The sequence below is a fragment of the Pristiophorus japonicus genome, chromosome 8, assembly GCF_044704955.1.
Source record: "Pristiophorus japonicus isolate sPriJap1 chromosome 8, sPriJap1.hap1, whole genome shotgun sequence".
In the NCBI taxonomy this organism is placed as follows: Eukaryota; Metazoa; Chordata; class Chondrichthyes; family Pristiophoridae; genus Pristiophorus; species Pristiophorus japonicus.
The window spans coordinates 37,125,363-37,139,061 of NC_091984.1; the positions used below are offsets into that span (position 1 = coordinate 37,125,363).

At 50.7% G+C, this 13,699-nt stretch overlaps 1 protein-coding gene across 3 annotated transcripts in view; it reads right to left on the reverse strand.

Moving 5' to 3' along the window:
* The window catches only part of hyi (hydroxypyruvate isomerase), a 66,804-nt gene that overhangs the window by 30,314 nt on the left and 22,791 nt on the right, over positions 1 to 13,699 (reverse strand). For all 3 annotated transcript variants that reach the window (XM_070886684.1, XM_070886685.1, XM_070886686.1), the window contains exon 4: positions 498 to 612. In XM_070886684.1, coding sequence (XP_070742785.1) covers positions 498 to 612 — 115 coding nt within the window. The remainder of the gene's footprint in view (positions 1 to 497; positions 613 to 13,699) is intronic.

The following is a 13,699-nucleotide window of genomic DNA, read 5'->3' on the forward strand; positions in this document are numbered from 1 at the left end:
AGGGTGGGTGAATACAGTACCAGCAAGCCCTCCTTTCCACCAAGGGGCCAGTACAGCACAGCCCGTAATGTAAGGGGCTGCTATGGTAGGGGAAAGCCTCTGTACTTCAGGTACAACAGTGTGGGGAAGAACAAAAGAGAAAACGACAAGAGCAGATTCAAAGATCAAAAATTCTGAGTTAGGGGCACCAGCTACCTACATCAATAGTGGCAGGTATGTTACCAGTGTCAAACTTCACCAGCTACAGCACCAACCCCAGGCCAATTGCTTTTACCATTAACTACAATCTTGCAGGGACTGGGTCTTAAATTTGCACTTAATCCCACTAACTGCAGAGGGTGGATGTGCTTTGGATTAAAGACACCTTTTCAAAACTGATTTCTAGTGAAGGGGAGAGAGGCGGAGGGTCCACTTAAAATCATTCTGCACTATAGCTATCACCACGCTCCACATGAATCCTTAGTCGTTGACTTTCTACTGTTTTGTTAGTCTGCTACCTTTGAGAGGATGTCTGCCGCATACTTCAGATTTCCAATATATGTGGCCTCCATTGCCTTGGTAACAGATGTTCTGTCGAGGCCCACTGGAATACGTCCTGCCATCAAATGGATCCTTAAACAGAAAGAATTTCAGTGCTGCTTAAAAAATATTCCCATTGGTATAACGCACTGGGCTCAATTTTTCCCAATGCCGTTTTTTTTACGTATTGCCAGAATTACGCCCGTTTTTCTTGGGCCCAACGACTCCAAAAAAAAAGTAGCAAGTTTCCCCGTTCTATTTTGTGAAATTAGTGCCGCGCAGCCTGTCCTGTAGCCTTGGGGGGTGGAGCCTAACGTCTGCACCGAAAAAACGATGCTGCCCTATCTGCACAATGCGCGAAAAACAGGACGTTTTTGATGTGATTCCTATGGGCGCGCATGGCCAGTACAACTCTCGGTCTGCGTTCGGCCATTTTTAAAGAGCCAGTTGTGTGTGAGAACTTTAATTCTCATTGGAAAAATCAGAGATGCAACGGGGCTCAAGGATCAAGAATTTCTTACAGAATGAAATGGAGTCACTAGTTACTGTGATTAAGGGCAGATAGCATGAGCTGGACACCAGCAGAGGTCACATAAAAGTTCCACCATAAGGAATGAAGAAACGCTGGAACCAACTTGCAGAAGATTACTGTGCAATGGTGACCACCCCCAAGGTCTGGAGGCCAGTGTAAAAAGTGGCAGGACCTTGGTCAAGTAGTTAGTGTTAGTAATATTTTCATGTATTCAATGGAATTGCAATTGTAAATGTGACCATCTGTGTATGTCCCACCCAGCAGAAAGACACCCTCTCTAAAAAGTTATATTTTCATCTTTGCAGAGGAAGGTGGCACACAACAAAAGGGAAAGAATTCGAACAGGAGGAGGCCCAGCAAATCTGCACCCACTTGGAATATTTGGAAGAGAGGGTCGCTGCTTTGATGGGTCCTGCCTGGAGAAAAGCAACCACCACTGCACAAGCTGGGCCCACACTCGAGGGACAGGGTAAGTCCTGCAAATTCCACAGTCTGGCTTTGCTAAATGTTTAGTACTGCGTGGGCTAGTTCATGGGGATGTCTCCGTCACCTACTCTTCGGTTGATGCAGTATGGTATCATTCATCGTGGTCCTTCAAATCAGCCCGCTGCCTGTGCTGTGTGAACCTACACATGCCACCCACCCTGCGCCCTCCTCTGCTGCTAACCATTTGTCTGTGTTCTGTTATATTTTGCAGAACTTGAGGCCAACCCTGATGATGCAGAAGAACATTCAGACGTGGACGAGCCTGAAGAGGAGAACATCTTCCAATCCCACCTTCCAGACCAAGAGCATGAGGGGGGAGGGGATGGATGATGCCCCCACTGTTGTACTCACTCTGCAGGAGGTGCAGGTGCCGCCCATTGAGGTGCCAGCTCCTTCCCGGAGTGGTTTGAGTGTTGGTGGGACATTCCATGGTTTCCCACCGTCCGAGGCTGCGGGTCCCAGTGAGGTGCAGCGAGGCACACCTAGGGTGAAGAGGGGAAGGAGAGCTCGACAGCACTCTCAAGGTGCAGGATCCAACAGATGTGGTTCAGGTGATGGCATGAGTGCGGAGACCATTGACCTTACCCGATCACTCCTGGACATGATCAGTGGGGTGGGTGATGAGGTATCGGAACTGTCGGGAGAGGTAACAACACTCTCACGAGAAATGGAAACACTGCCGGTGAACATGAGGGAGGGAATGTTGGAGTTAGCTGCTGCAATAAGGGAAACACGCCCAGACCCCGCGCCCATTGATAGAATCAACTGCCACTCCCACTCCAGTCCCCAGACCAGCCTCTGAAGAGGCCCAAGCCGGGCCCTCACATTACCACCTGCCCATGCCCCCATCAAGAAGTGCGCATTGCCTGAGATGTTCGAAAGAATAAGCTTGATACCAACCCGAGAAACACTGCGCCACGGCAGCAGGTGGTCTTAGAATAAGGTGCAGGAGAGATGGGTTCAGCCTTTCTTTGCTGCTGTTGTTGTTGTTGTTATTGTTGTTACTGTTGTAACTGTTCTCAAATTAATTTTTTTTGGTAAGTATTGTAAAGTTACAAGTTTAAAAGTTTGGAAGTGATCTTAAAGTTTGTAAGTGATCTTAACTGAAAACTTTAAAACTTGATACAAGAATGCTTTTATTAAAGTTAAGTACAAACAAATGTTTGTTAATCTTTTGAATAAAATATATTTTAAATTATAACTGAATCATTTACATTATTTGTTCGATTATTAACTCAACTTTTTGAACTAAACAAGGATCATTTGTTCCATTAACACAACACAACATTACGGAACAGGCCCAAACAGTAAACATGTCCATTTGGAATAGTTGCCGCTGAGCCTTCAGGCAGCAAAGCCTGCCCTCCTCCACCGTCCGGGTTCAGGTAGTTGCATGGTTTCCTCGTCCTCGTCCTCGTCCTCCTCCTCGTCCTCCTCCTCCTCATCATCTGCATTTTCCTCCCCCTCAGGTGGGTCTTCTACAACCAGCTGCTGCTGTCTCATGATGGCTAAGTTATGCCGCATGCAGCACACAACAGTGAACTGACCAACAATCTCAGGGGAGTGTAGGAAATAGCCTCCGGAATGGTCCAGTCATTGGAAGCGCTGTTTCAAGATGCCAAACATCCTTTCTATTATGCCGTGCATCGCAATGTGCGGCATGTTGTATTCCCGCTCAGCTTCCATCCGGGTTATGCGGAGGGGCATCATGAGCCAGCTGGCGAGGCCATACCTTTTGTCTCCCAGCAGCCAGCTCTGCCCTTCTGGTTGCTGCTGAAACATGGCAGATATAACGCTTTTATGTAGGATGAACGCATCATGGATGCTCTCAGGGTACCGTGCATCGATGACATGATCCGATGCATGTCGTCACACACGAGCAGCACATTAATGGAGTGGAAGCCTTTTCTGTTCTTGTACATCTCGGAATCCTCCAAAGGTGCTCGCAAGGCGATGTGGATACAATCAATGCAGCACTATACCTTTGGGAAGCCAGCAATCCTGGAGAAGCCCACAGCCCTTTCACACATTGCCTGGGAGGTCATGGGGAACTTTATGTAATCATTCCTCCAGGCATATAGTGCAGCAGTCAGTTGCCGAATGCAGATATGTATTGCATGTTGAGAAATGGTGCACACATCCCCAGTTGTAGCTTGGAACGATCCAGATACATAGAATGAACGTGCAGCTGTAACCTTCACTTCAACTGACAAAGCAGTCCTCCTGACGCTTCTAGGCTGCAGGTCTGCTTTTACTAACTCACAGATCTCGGTTACAACTGCTTTGTGGAAACGCAGCCTTCTAACACAGTCTGCATCACTCAGATGCAGGTATGAACCCCTGTCTCAATTGGGCCCAAGTTTCCACATGATTTGTGCCTGATTTTTAGGAGCAACTGGTGGAGAACGGACTATCTTAGAAATCGCAATTCTCCACATTTTTTTTCTGCAGTTCTAGTCAGGTAGAACAGTTCTACTTTGGAACAGAATTTTTTCTTCAAAAGGGGGCGTGTCCGGCCACTGACGCCTGATTTCAAAGTTTCCACAGTGAAAACGTACTCCAAACTAAGTTAGAATGGAGCAAGTGAAGATTTTTGTAGAACTGAAAAAACCTTGTCTACACATTAAAAAATCAGGTGCAGGTTACAAATTAGGCATCCAGAACGAGCTGGTGGTGGGGGGGGGGGGAGGGAAGTTATTAAATTCTACAATAAATCATTATTTATACTTCTACAAATATTATACAAATAAATCCAACCTGAATAAACATTTATAAGCAAAGAAAAGATTAAATAAACCATCTTCTACCTGTGTGAAAGTGCTTCAGGCACGGAGAATGCTGCAGTCAGCCTGAGGCGCCTGTTCTTCCCGCGGGGGGGGGGAGGAGGAGGAGGCGCCCGTTCTTCCTGTGGGGGGGGGGGGGAGGAGGCGCCCGTTCTTCCTGTGGGGGGGGGGGGAGGAGGCGCCCGTTCTTCCTGTGGGGGGGGGGGGGGGGGTGGAGGCGCCCGTTCTTCCCGCGGGGCGGGGGAGGAGGAGGAGGCGCCCGTTCTTTTCCGCGGGGGGGGGGAGGAGGAGGAGGCGCCCGTTCTTCCTGTGGGGGGGTGGGGGGGTGGAGGCGCCCGTTCTTCCCGCGGGGGGGGGGGGGAGGAGGCGCCCGTTCTTTCCCGTGGGGGGGGGGGGGAGGAGGCGCCCGTTCTTTCCCGTGGGGGGGGGGGGAGGAGGAGGAGGCGCCCGTTCTTTTCCGCGGGGGGGGGGGGGAGGAGGCGCCCGTTCTTTCCCGTGGGGGGGGGGGGGAGGAGGCGCCCGTTCTTTCCCGTGGGGGGGGGGGGAGGAGGAGGAGGCGCCCGTTCTTTTCCGCGGGGGGGGGGAGGAGGAGGAGGCGCCCGTTCTTCCTGTGGGGGGGTGGGGGGGTGGAGGCGCCCGTTCTTCCCGCGGGGGGGGGGGGAGGAGGCGCCCGTTCTTCCCGCGGGGGGGGGGGGAGGAGACGCCCGTTCTTCCCGCGGGGGGGGGGGAGGAGGCGCCCGTTCTTTCCCGTGGGGGGGGGGGGAGGAGGCGCCCGTTCTTTCCCGTGGGGGGGGGGGGGAGGAGGCGCCCGTTCTTCCCGTGGGGGGGGGGGGAGGAGGCGCCCGTTCTTTCCCGTGGGGGGGGGGGAGGAGGCGCCCGTTCTTTCCCGTGGGGGGGGGGGAGGAGGCGCCCGTTCTTTCCCGTGGGGGGGGGGGGAGGAGGCGCCCGTTCTTTCCCGTGGGGGGGGGGGAGGAGGCGCCCGTTCTTTCCCGTGGGGGGGGGGGAGGAGGCGCCCGTTCTTTCCCGTGGGGGGGGGGGGAGGAGGCGCCCGTTCTTCCCGTGGGGGGAGGGGGAGGGGAGGCGCCCGTTCTTCCCGCGGTGGGGGGAGGAGGCGCCCGTTCTTCCCACGGGGGAGGGGGGGAGGAGACAGTGAGAAGGCTGCAAGTGCTGATGTGCTGATGGCAATGTGCTTTTATTAAAAAATGTTCAAAAATTAAACAGCTACAAAGAACTACAAAAATGGCCGAGTGCCAATGTTTTTTTCACACTGAGCATGCGCGAACGCTCCAACGCGCACGCGCAGCGTTGCCGGCAGGAAAAAAACTAATTTAAATAGTACCCGCCCCCTCCAACTTACAAAATCGGCGCGAGTGTAGGCTTCGCCCCCCTGGGCGCCGCGCCAGGCAAACAAGGAGCTGCAGAACGCTCCAGAATCGCAAGTTTTTTTTCCGACGCCGTTTTAGGCGCGAAAAATGGGCGCCCAGCTCGGAGGGGCAGCCGTTTTTTATCGTGTGGAAACTTGGGCCCAATATACCTGACATATGTAAGGCCTCCTGCTCATCACCCTACGTGCTCTGAGGTTCCTCATGCGATGACGTTGAATCAATTGTCTCCTCCACAGCACCATCACGCAGAAGGCTTGCACAAGGTATGGCATTGTCAGTATTGTCCCCATAATTAAATTGTTCCTTTGCAAGAAGCTCAAAACGGCAGGCCGGACAAGGTTCTTTGTTCTCTCTCCCCAAAGTCGATGCCTTAGTATGGACCACACCCAGGTCTGAGCAGGCACAATGATCATGATCCTCCGCCCCCGGGGCTTCATTTGATGTGTAGTGTAAGCTTCTCATCTTCTCATGCCTTCCGTTTGCCTTCCACAGCCCCCCACCCCCCCTTCCCCCCCGGGCTTCTTTTCAAGCCAAGCCCCAAGCCCGTGTTCGGGCGAGGGACTGATTCTGCCAGCTGATGCTCCGACCTTCCAGCCCGGTTTGGAGACATTCAGTGGTGGCGTGTCAGTTTAAAAAAAATGAAAACTTAAAGAATTCCATTAAACTTCCATTTCCTGTGTTTTAAGTTTGAAAAAATTAAGCTTGATGATGCATATTTCATCATCATAGGCAGTCCCTTGGAATCGAGGAAGACTTGCTTCCACTCCCAAAGTGAGTTCTTTGATGGCTGAACAGTCCGATAAGAGAACCACAGACCCTGTCACAGGTGGGACAGACATTTGTCAGGGGAAGGGGTCGGTAGGACTGGTTTGCCGTGCGCTCCTTCCGCTGCCTGCGCTTGGCCTCTTCATGCTCTTTGCATCGAGACTCAAAGAGCTCAACGCCCTCCCGGATGGACTTTCTCCACCTTGGGCGGTCTGCGGCCAGGGTCTCCCAGGTGTCAGTGGTGATGTCGCACTTTACCAGGGAGGCTTTGTGGGTGCCCTTTTATCGTTTCCGCTGTCCTACTTTGGCTCGTTTACCATAAAGGAGCTCCGCATAAAGCATTTGCTTAGGGAGTCTCGTATCTGGCATGCGAATCATGTGGCCTGCCCAGCGAAGCTGATCAAGTGTGGTCAGTGCTTCAATACTGGGGATGTTAGCCTGGTCGAAGACACTGATGTCGGTCCACCTGTCCTCCCAGGAGATTTGCAGGATCTTGCGGAGACATCGTTGGTGATATATCTCCAGCGACTTGAGGTGCCTTCTATATATCGTCCATGCCTCAGACCCATACAGGAGGGCGGGTATTACTGCAGCCCTGTAAACCATGAGTTGAGTTTGGTGATAGATTTGAGGGCCTGGTCTTCAAACACTCTTTTCCGCAGACGGCCGAAGGCTGCGCTGGCGCACTGGAGGTGATGCTGAATCTCCGCATCAATGTCTGCCTTTGTTGATAGGAGGCTCCTGAGATATGGGAAATGGTCCACGTTGTCCAGGGCCGCGCCGTGGATCTTGATGATTGGAGGGCAGTGCTGTGCGGCGATGACAGGCTGGTGAAGGACCTTTGTCTTACGGATGTTAAGCGTAAGGCCCATGCTTTCACATGCATATTTAATGTGTTCTTGACTCCCTCCAAAACTTTGCATAAAAACAATGGTGTCTTTATGCGCCAATTTTTTAATGTGCGTTGGTTTTTCTTAAGTGCCCAGAAGGTTTTTCGGGAGTAGTCACATATGCCATCCTAGGAGAAATTTAAATTGGCCAAACTTCTATATTTGTGAAAAACTGCCGCAGACATCAGGTTAGGCCCCCATACCGCAAAAAAAACCTAACCTAAAAAAATCGCAACTAACTGAGTTATGCTGGCGCACAAAGATTGGGGGAACTTGGATTTTTCAATTTAGGCCAAAAAAACGGCGCAAATCACGGGAAAATTGAGCCCATTATCACTTCAAAATGTACTTTTTAAGACTGTTTTTTAGTGAATTCTCAGGGTAAGGACGTTGCTGGCAAGGCCTGCATTCACTGCCCATTCCCCTAGATGCCGTGCTTTAATACAGCTGAGTGGCTTGTTAGGCCACTTTCATAGGGTGTGGGACTGGAGTCACATATAGGCCCGACCGAGTAAGGACAGCAGGTTTCCTTCACTAAAGGACACCAGTGAACAGTTGGGTTTTTACAACGATCCAATTGCTTCATAGTCACTTTAAAAAAATGATACCAGCTGTTTATTTCCGGATTTGATTTTAAACAGAATTGAAATTCTCACATCACTATTTTGGGATTTGAACTCACATTCCCTGGATTATTAGTGCAGGCCAGTGGATTACTAGAAACATAGGAATTGGTAGATGAAAAAAAGACCAAGGTTCATCTATTTTGCCTTCTACCATCCTGGCTTTCGCACGATACAACGATAATGGAGTTGTTGACTAACCATTGCAATCAATCTCCATCAACTGATCTACAATAGACCAGACATGAGGCAAAGATAAACCCAGTGGTGGGGAACTTTGGGGGCCATAGGTCCAAAGTCAGCTGTTCCGCAAGGGCATACTACACTTATCACATGTCATGTCTCAAATTACTCATACCGTATCCCAACTTTTTATTTTCTGAAAGAAATCTATCTAATTCGCATTTGAATTAATAAATACTATCTGCTTTCACCATATCCTTCGGGAGTCTGCTCCATAGATTTACCACTTGCTCACAAAAATATTGTTTTCGCAGATTAGTTTTGAATGAACCCCCTTCAAGTGCAGGCCGCGCCCTCTAGTTCCTGTTCTGGCCAAGATGAGACAGCTTGTCATGGTCTACACCATCTAAAAAGAAAAAAGACTTGCATTTCTATAGTGCCTTTCATGACCACCGGACGTCCCAAAGTGCTTTACAGCCAATGAAGTGCTTTTTGAAGGGTAGTCACTGTTGCAATGTAGGAAACTCCCATAAACAGCAATGTGATAATGACCAGATAATCTGTTTTTGTGATGTTGATTGAGGGATAAATATTGGCCAGGACAGCGGGGATAACTCCCCTGCTCTTCTTCGAAATGCTGCTGTGTGCCGGACGGTGTTGGCTGGGGTTGAGTAGAGAATCCTACTGAACTATTAATCATCGTTCACACATGGAGCTTGTGACTGAGCCTGCACTCTGGGTTTTACAGGCAATGAGAGATAAAGGGGTTTACAATAACTACTCAAACTGTAGAACTTTTTTGGAGCTACTTGTCTGGTGTGTTACTGCTCTGGTCACAGGTCAAGAGTAATTCAGTTCCAGGTTTATTTTCAGGATTCCTTACATAATAGATACTCAGCTAGGCCTCGCTGTGTGGGAGGGAAGTAAAGGGATTCACTTTTCTGCAAGAAGAGGAGGTGAGATAACAGAGGCTGATGTGACCTATCATACATATCAAAAACATAAACAAGCACAGCCACTTTTATAGTTCCATTCTCATAATTGGCTGATTCCCATTACAACCAGGATGTCTGTGGATCCACAATTCATCTCTCTCTCTCTCTCCCCAACCCTGCTCCAGTGTCTCTCTCTCTCTCTCTCTCTCTCTCTCCCTCCAGCCCTGCTCCAGTCTCTCTCTCTCTCTCTCTCTCCCCAGCCCTGTTCTAGTCTTTCTCTCTCTCCCCGGCCCTGCTCCAGTCTCTCTCTCTCCCCAGCCCTGCTCTAGTCTCTCTCTCTCTCTCCACCTCCCCAGCCCTGCTCCAGTGTCTCTCTCTCTCCCCAGCCCTGCTCCAGTCTCTCTCTCTCCCCAGCCCTGTTCCAGTCTCTCTCTCTCCCCAGCCCTGTTCCAGTCTCTCTCTCTCTCTCTCTCTCTCTCTCCAGCCTGTAAAGTCCTGTCCCTGCAGTACAGATTCACACGAGGCACATACTGAAGTCAAGGTGACTCAGGACCTGCACCTTTATTACACAGCTCTCGAATGCCACACTTGCCTGAGACCTGTCCTTATATACCTGTCTGGGACAGGTATCCAGTGTCTCCTGCAAGCGCACCCCTGGTGTTAAGGTAAGCTAGTGGTTACAGGTCATCTCTAGTTACAGTCATGTAAGATACAGTTATGTACAGTAGTGTGAGATACATGACATCACCCTCCCCAAAGGTCTTATTGTCTTTATAGGTTCAGTCTCTCAGGTGGTCTACGCTCTCGCATGGAGCGTCTTAGTTGTGGTTCAATTGTTTGCCTTGGTGCCTGTTTTTCTTTCGGTGTGATTGCTGGTATCTCGCCTGGGCTGTCTGTTTCGTTAATATGATTGTTGGTGTCTCGCCTGGGCTGTCTGTTGGGATTGCCCTTTCCTCAGGTTGTTCCCTCTGTCTGTCCACCAGGTGTGGTGTGAGTTCCACATTGTAGTCTGCTTCTGGTTCAGCAGTGTTGTTGGTAAATCTACTTTTGACTTGGTCTACATACCTCCGGCAGGTTTGGCCATTGTTCATTTGTACCACCAGTAGCCTGTTTCCTTTCTTTCCCGTTACTGTCCCCGCAAGTCATTTGGGACCCCTGCCATAGTTTAGCACAAACACTTTGTCCCCTATCTCATTCCACCTCCCCCTTGAATTTCGGTCATGGTACTCTTAGCTTACGGCGCTTTGCCTCAACAATTTCATGCATGCCTGGGAGGATTAATGAGAGCCTTGTCTTTAAGGTCCGTTTCATCAATAGTTGCGCGGGGGGAACTCCAGTCAATGAATGCGGACGAGATCTGTATGCCAGCAGCAGTCGCGACAGGCGGCCCTGCAGTGTAGGACCTTGGATTTTGAGCATGCCTTGTTTAATGATCTGCACTGCTCGTTCCGCCTGGCCTTTGGAGGCCGGCTTGAACGGTGCCGTCCTAACGTGATTTATGCCGTGGTCACTCATAAAATCGTGAAATTCTGTGCTGGTGAAGCACGGACCATTATCACTGACCAATATGTCAGGAATGCCGTGCGTTGCGAACATGGTTCCAAGGCTCTCCACAGTGGTGGAGGTGGCGCTCGAGTTTAAAATGGTGCACTCGATCCACTTTGAAAATGCATCTACAACTACGAGGAACATTTTGCCCATGAATGGGCCCGCATAGTCTACGTGCACCCGCGACCACGGTTTGGTGGGTGGTGGGCCAGGGCCAGGGGCTCAGGGGGGCCTCCCTGGGGGCATTACTGAGTTGGGCACAAATGGTGCACCTTCGGACGCAGAGCTCCAGGTCCGCGTCAATACCAGGCCACCAGACGTGGGATCTGGCTAAGGCTTTCATGAGAACGATTCCCGGGTGCTCGCGGTGGAGCTCCCGGACAAATGCCTCTCTGCCTCGCAGAGGCATAACTACTCGGCTGCCCCACATCAGGCAGTCTGCTTGTAGTGACAGCTCATGCATGCGCCTATGGAAAGGTTTGATCTCCTCGGGACAGGCATCGCGAGCCTCTGCCCAGTCACCAGTTAAGACACATCTTTTTATTATGGATAAAGTGGGGTTGCTGGCCGTCCAGGCTCTGATTTGGCGAGCCGTCATGGGCGAACCTGTGGACTCAAAGGCATTGATTGCCATGATTATCTCTCAGTCCTGTTCATCAGACCCTTCCGTGGTCACCAGTGGTAGCCTGCTAAGCGCGTCGGCACAGTTGTCTGTGCCTGGTCTGTGCCTTATGGTGTAATCGTAACAGGCCAGCATGAGTGCCCACCGTTGAATGCGCGCCGAGGCGTTGGCGTTTATTGCCTTGCTCTCTGATAGAAGGGAATGAGGGGCTTGTGGTCGGTTTCTAACGCGAACTTGGCCCTGAAAAGGTATTGGTGCATCTTTTTGACACCGTACACGCACATGAGCACCTCCTTCTCCACCATTCCGTACCCGTGCTCCGCCCGCGAAAGTGACCTGGAGGCATAGGCTGTGGGTTGTAATTTACCCGCACTATTGACATGTTGTAAAACGCACCCGACCCCATACGCTGACGCATCACATGTAAGAACTAGCTTTTTACCTGGATCAAAGAAAGTCAAAACACTGTTGTAACACAGAAGGTTGCGTGCCTTATTGAAGGCGTGTTCCTGGGCGTCCCCCCAAAACCAATCGCACCCCTTTCTGAGTAGCACGTGGAGAGGCTCCAGCAGCGTGCTTAAGTTCTGCATAAAGTTCCTAAAGTAATTGAGTAGCCTGAGAAAGGCGCGCAGTTCTGGGTGCCAGGCGAATTGCTTCTGTTTTGGACTCTGTTGGGCGGATTCCATCAGCGGCAATCCTTCTGCCCAAAAATGCAACCTCGAGCGCGAGAAACAGACACTTGGATTTCTTAACTTTTAGGCCTACCCAATCCAATCGACTTAGTACTTCCTCCAAATTGCGGAGATGGGGGTCGGTGTTCTTGCCCGTGATAAGTATGTCGTCTTGAAATACAATCGTCCCCGGGATGGACTTGAGCAGACTCTCCCTGTTGCGCTGGAATATAGCAGCTGCCGATAGAGACAAGATAGAGGCAGAGAGGTTGTTTCCACTGGTTGGGGAGACTAGAACTAGGGGGCACAGCCTCAAAATACGGGGGAGCCAATTTAAAACCGAGTTGAGAAGGAATTTCTTCTCCCAGAGGGTTGGGAATCTGTGGAATTCTCTGCCCAGGGAAGCAGTTGAGGCTAGCTCATTGAATGTATTCAAATCACAGATAGATAAATTTTTAACCAATAAGGGAATTAAGGGTTATGGGGAGCGGGCAGGTAGGTGGAGCTGAGTCCACGGCCAGATCAGCCATGATCTTTTTGAATGGCGGAGCAGGCTCGAGGGGCTAGATGGCCTACTCCCGTTCCTAATTCTTATGTTCTTATGTTATGTTCTTATGACCTGATGCCGAATGGGCATCGATTGTACATGAAAAGGCCTCGATGTGTGATGATGGTGGTGAGTAGCTTGGACTCGTTGGTCAATTCTTGCGTCATGTACGCAGATGTGAGATCAAGTTTTGAGAAAAGTTTTCCTCCAGCCAATGTGGCAAATAAGTCCTCCGCTCTGAGCAGCGGGTATTGGTCCTGTAGGGAGACTCTGTTTATGGTAGATTTGTAGTACCCACAGATTCGTACGGATCCATCAGGCTTTATGACTGGAATGATGGGACTTGCCCAATCGCTAAATTCCACGGGTGATATAATGCCTTCCCGCAGAAGCCTGTCCAGTTCATGTTCAATCTTTTCCCTCATCACACAGGCACAGCTCTGGCCTTGTGATGGACTGGTCTAGCATCCTGTGTGATGTAGATTTTGACTTTAGCCCCTTTGAAGGTGCCCACAACTGGCTGAAAGAGATGTTCAAATCGACTTAGAACTGTTGAGCAGGAGGTCCGTTCCTCTGACGACATGGCGTGAACATCATCCCATTTCCAGTTTAGTTTTGCCAGCCAGCTTCTTCCCAGCAGTGCTGGGAGATCTCCGGGGACAATCCACAGGGGAAGTCGGTTCACCGTCCCTTTGTGTGTGACTGAGAGCATGGCGCTGCCAAGGACTGGGACGATTTCTTTGGTATAGGTCCTTAGTTTGGTGTTGACCCTTGTGAGCTTTGCTCTGTCTCTTTTATACGGCCACAGCTGTTCAAATTGTTGAGCGCTCATGAGAGATTGACTCGCTCCCGTATCCAGCTCCATGTGACGGGTATTCCGTTGAGTAGGAGGCGTCTTGTTGTAAGAGCAGTGGCCATTGATCGTGTTGACCCGCTGTACCTCGATGTCCCAGGTACTGTCCCCACCGTCTTCTGGTCCATTTTCCGACCCTTCCGATTCGTATACCAGCTGAACTGCCGTTTTTCTGCACATGCGGGCCAGATGCCCTGTATAGTCGCAGTTTCTGCAAACAGCATGCTGAAATCGACACCCCCTTGATGAGTGCCTTCCCCCACATCGCCAGCACAGACCGCTTCCATTGTTTCCAAAGGATGAGCTGCGTCTGGCTGATCTCTCTTGAGCTTCTCTCAGTTTGTAGTTGATTGCTCG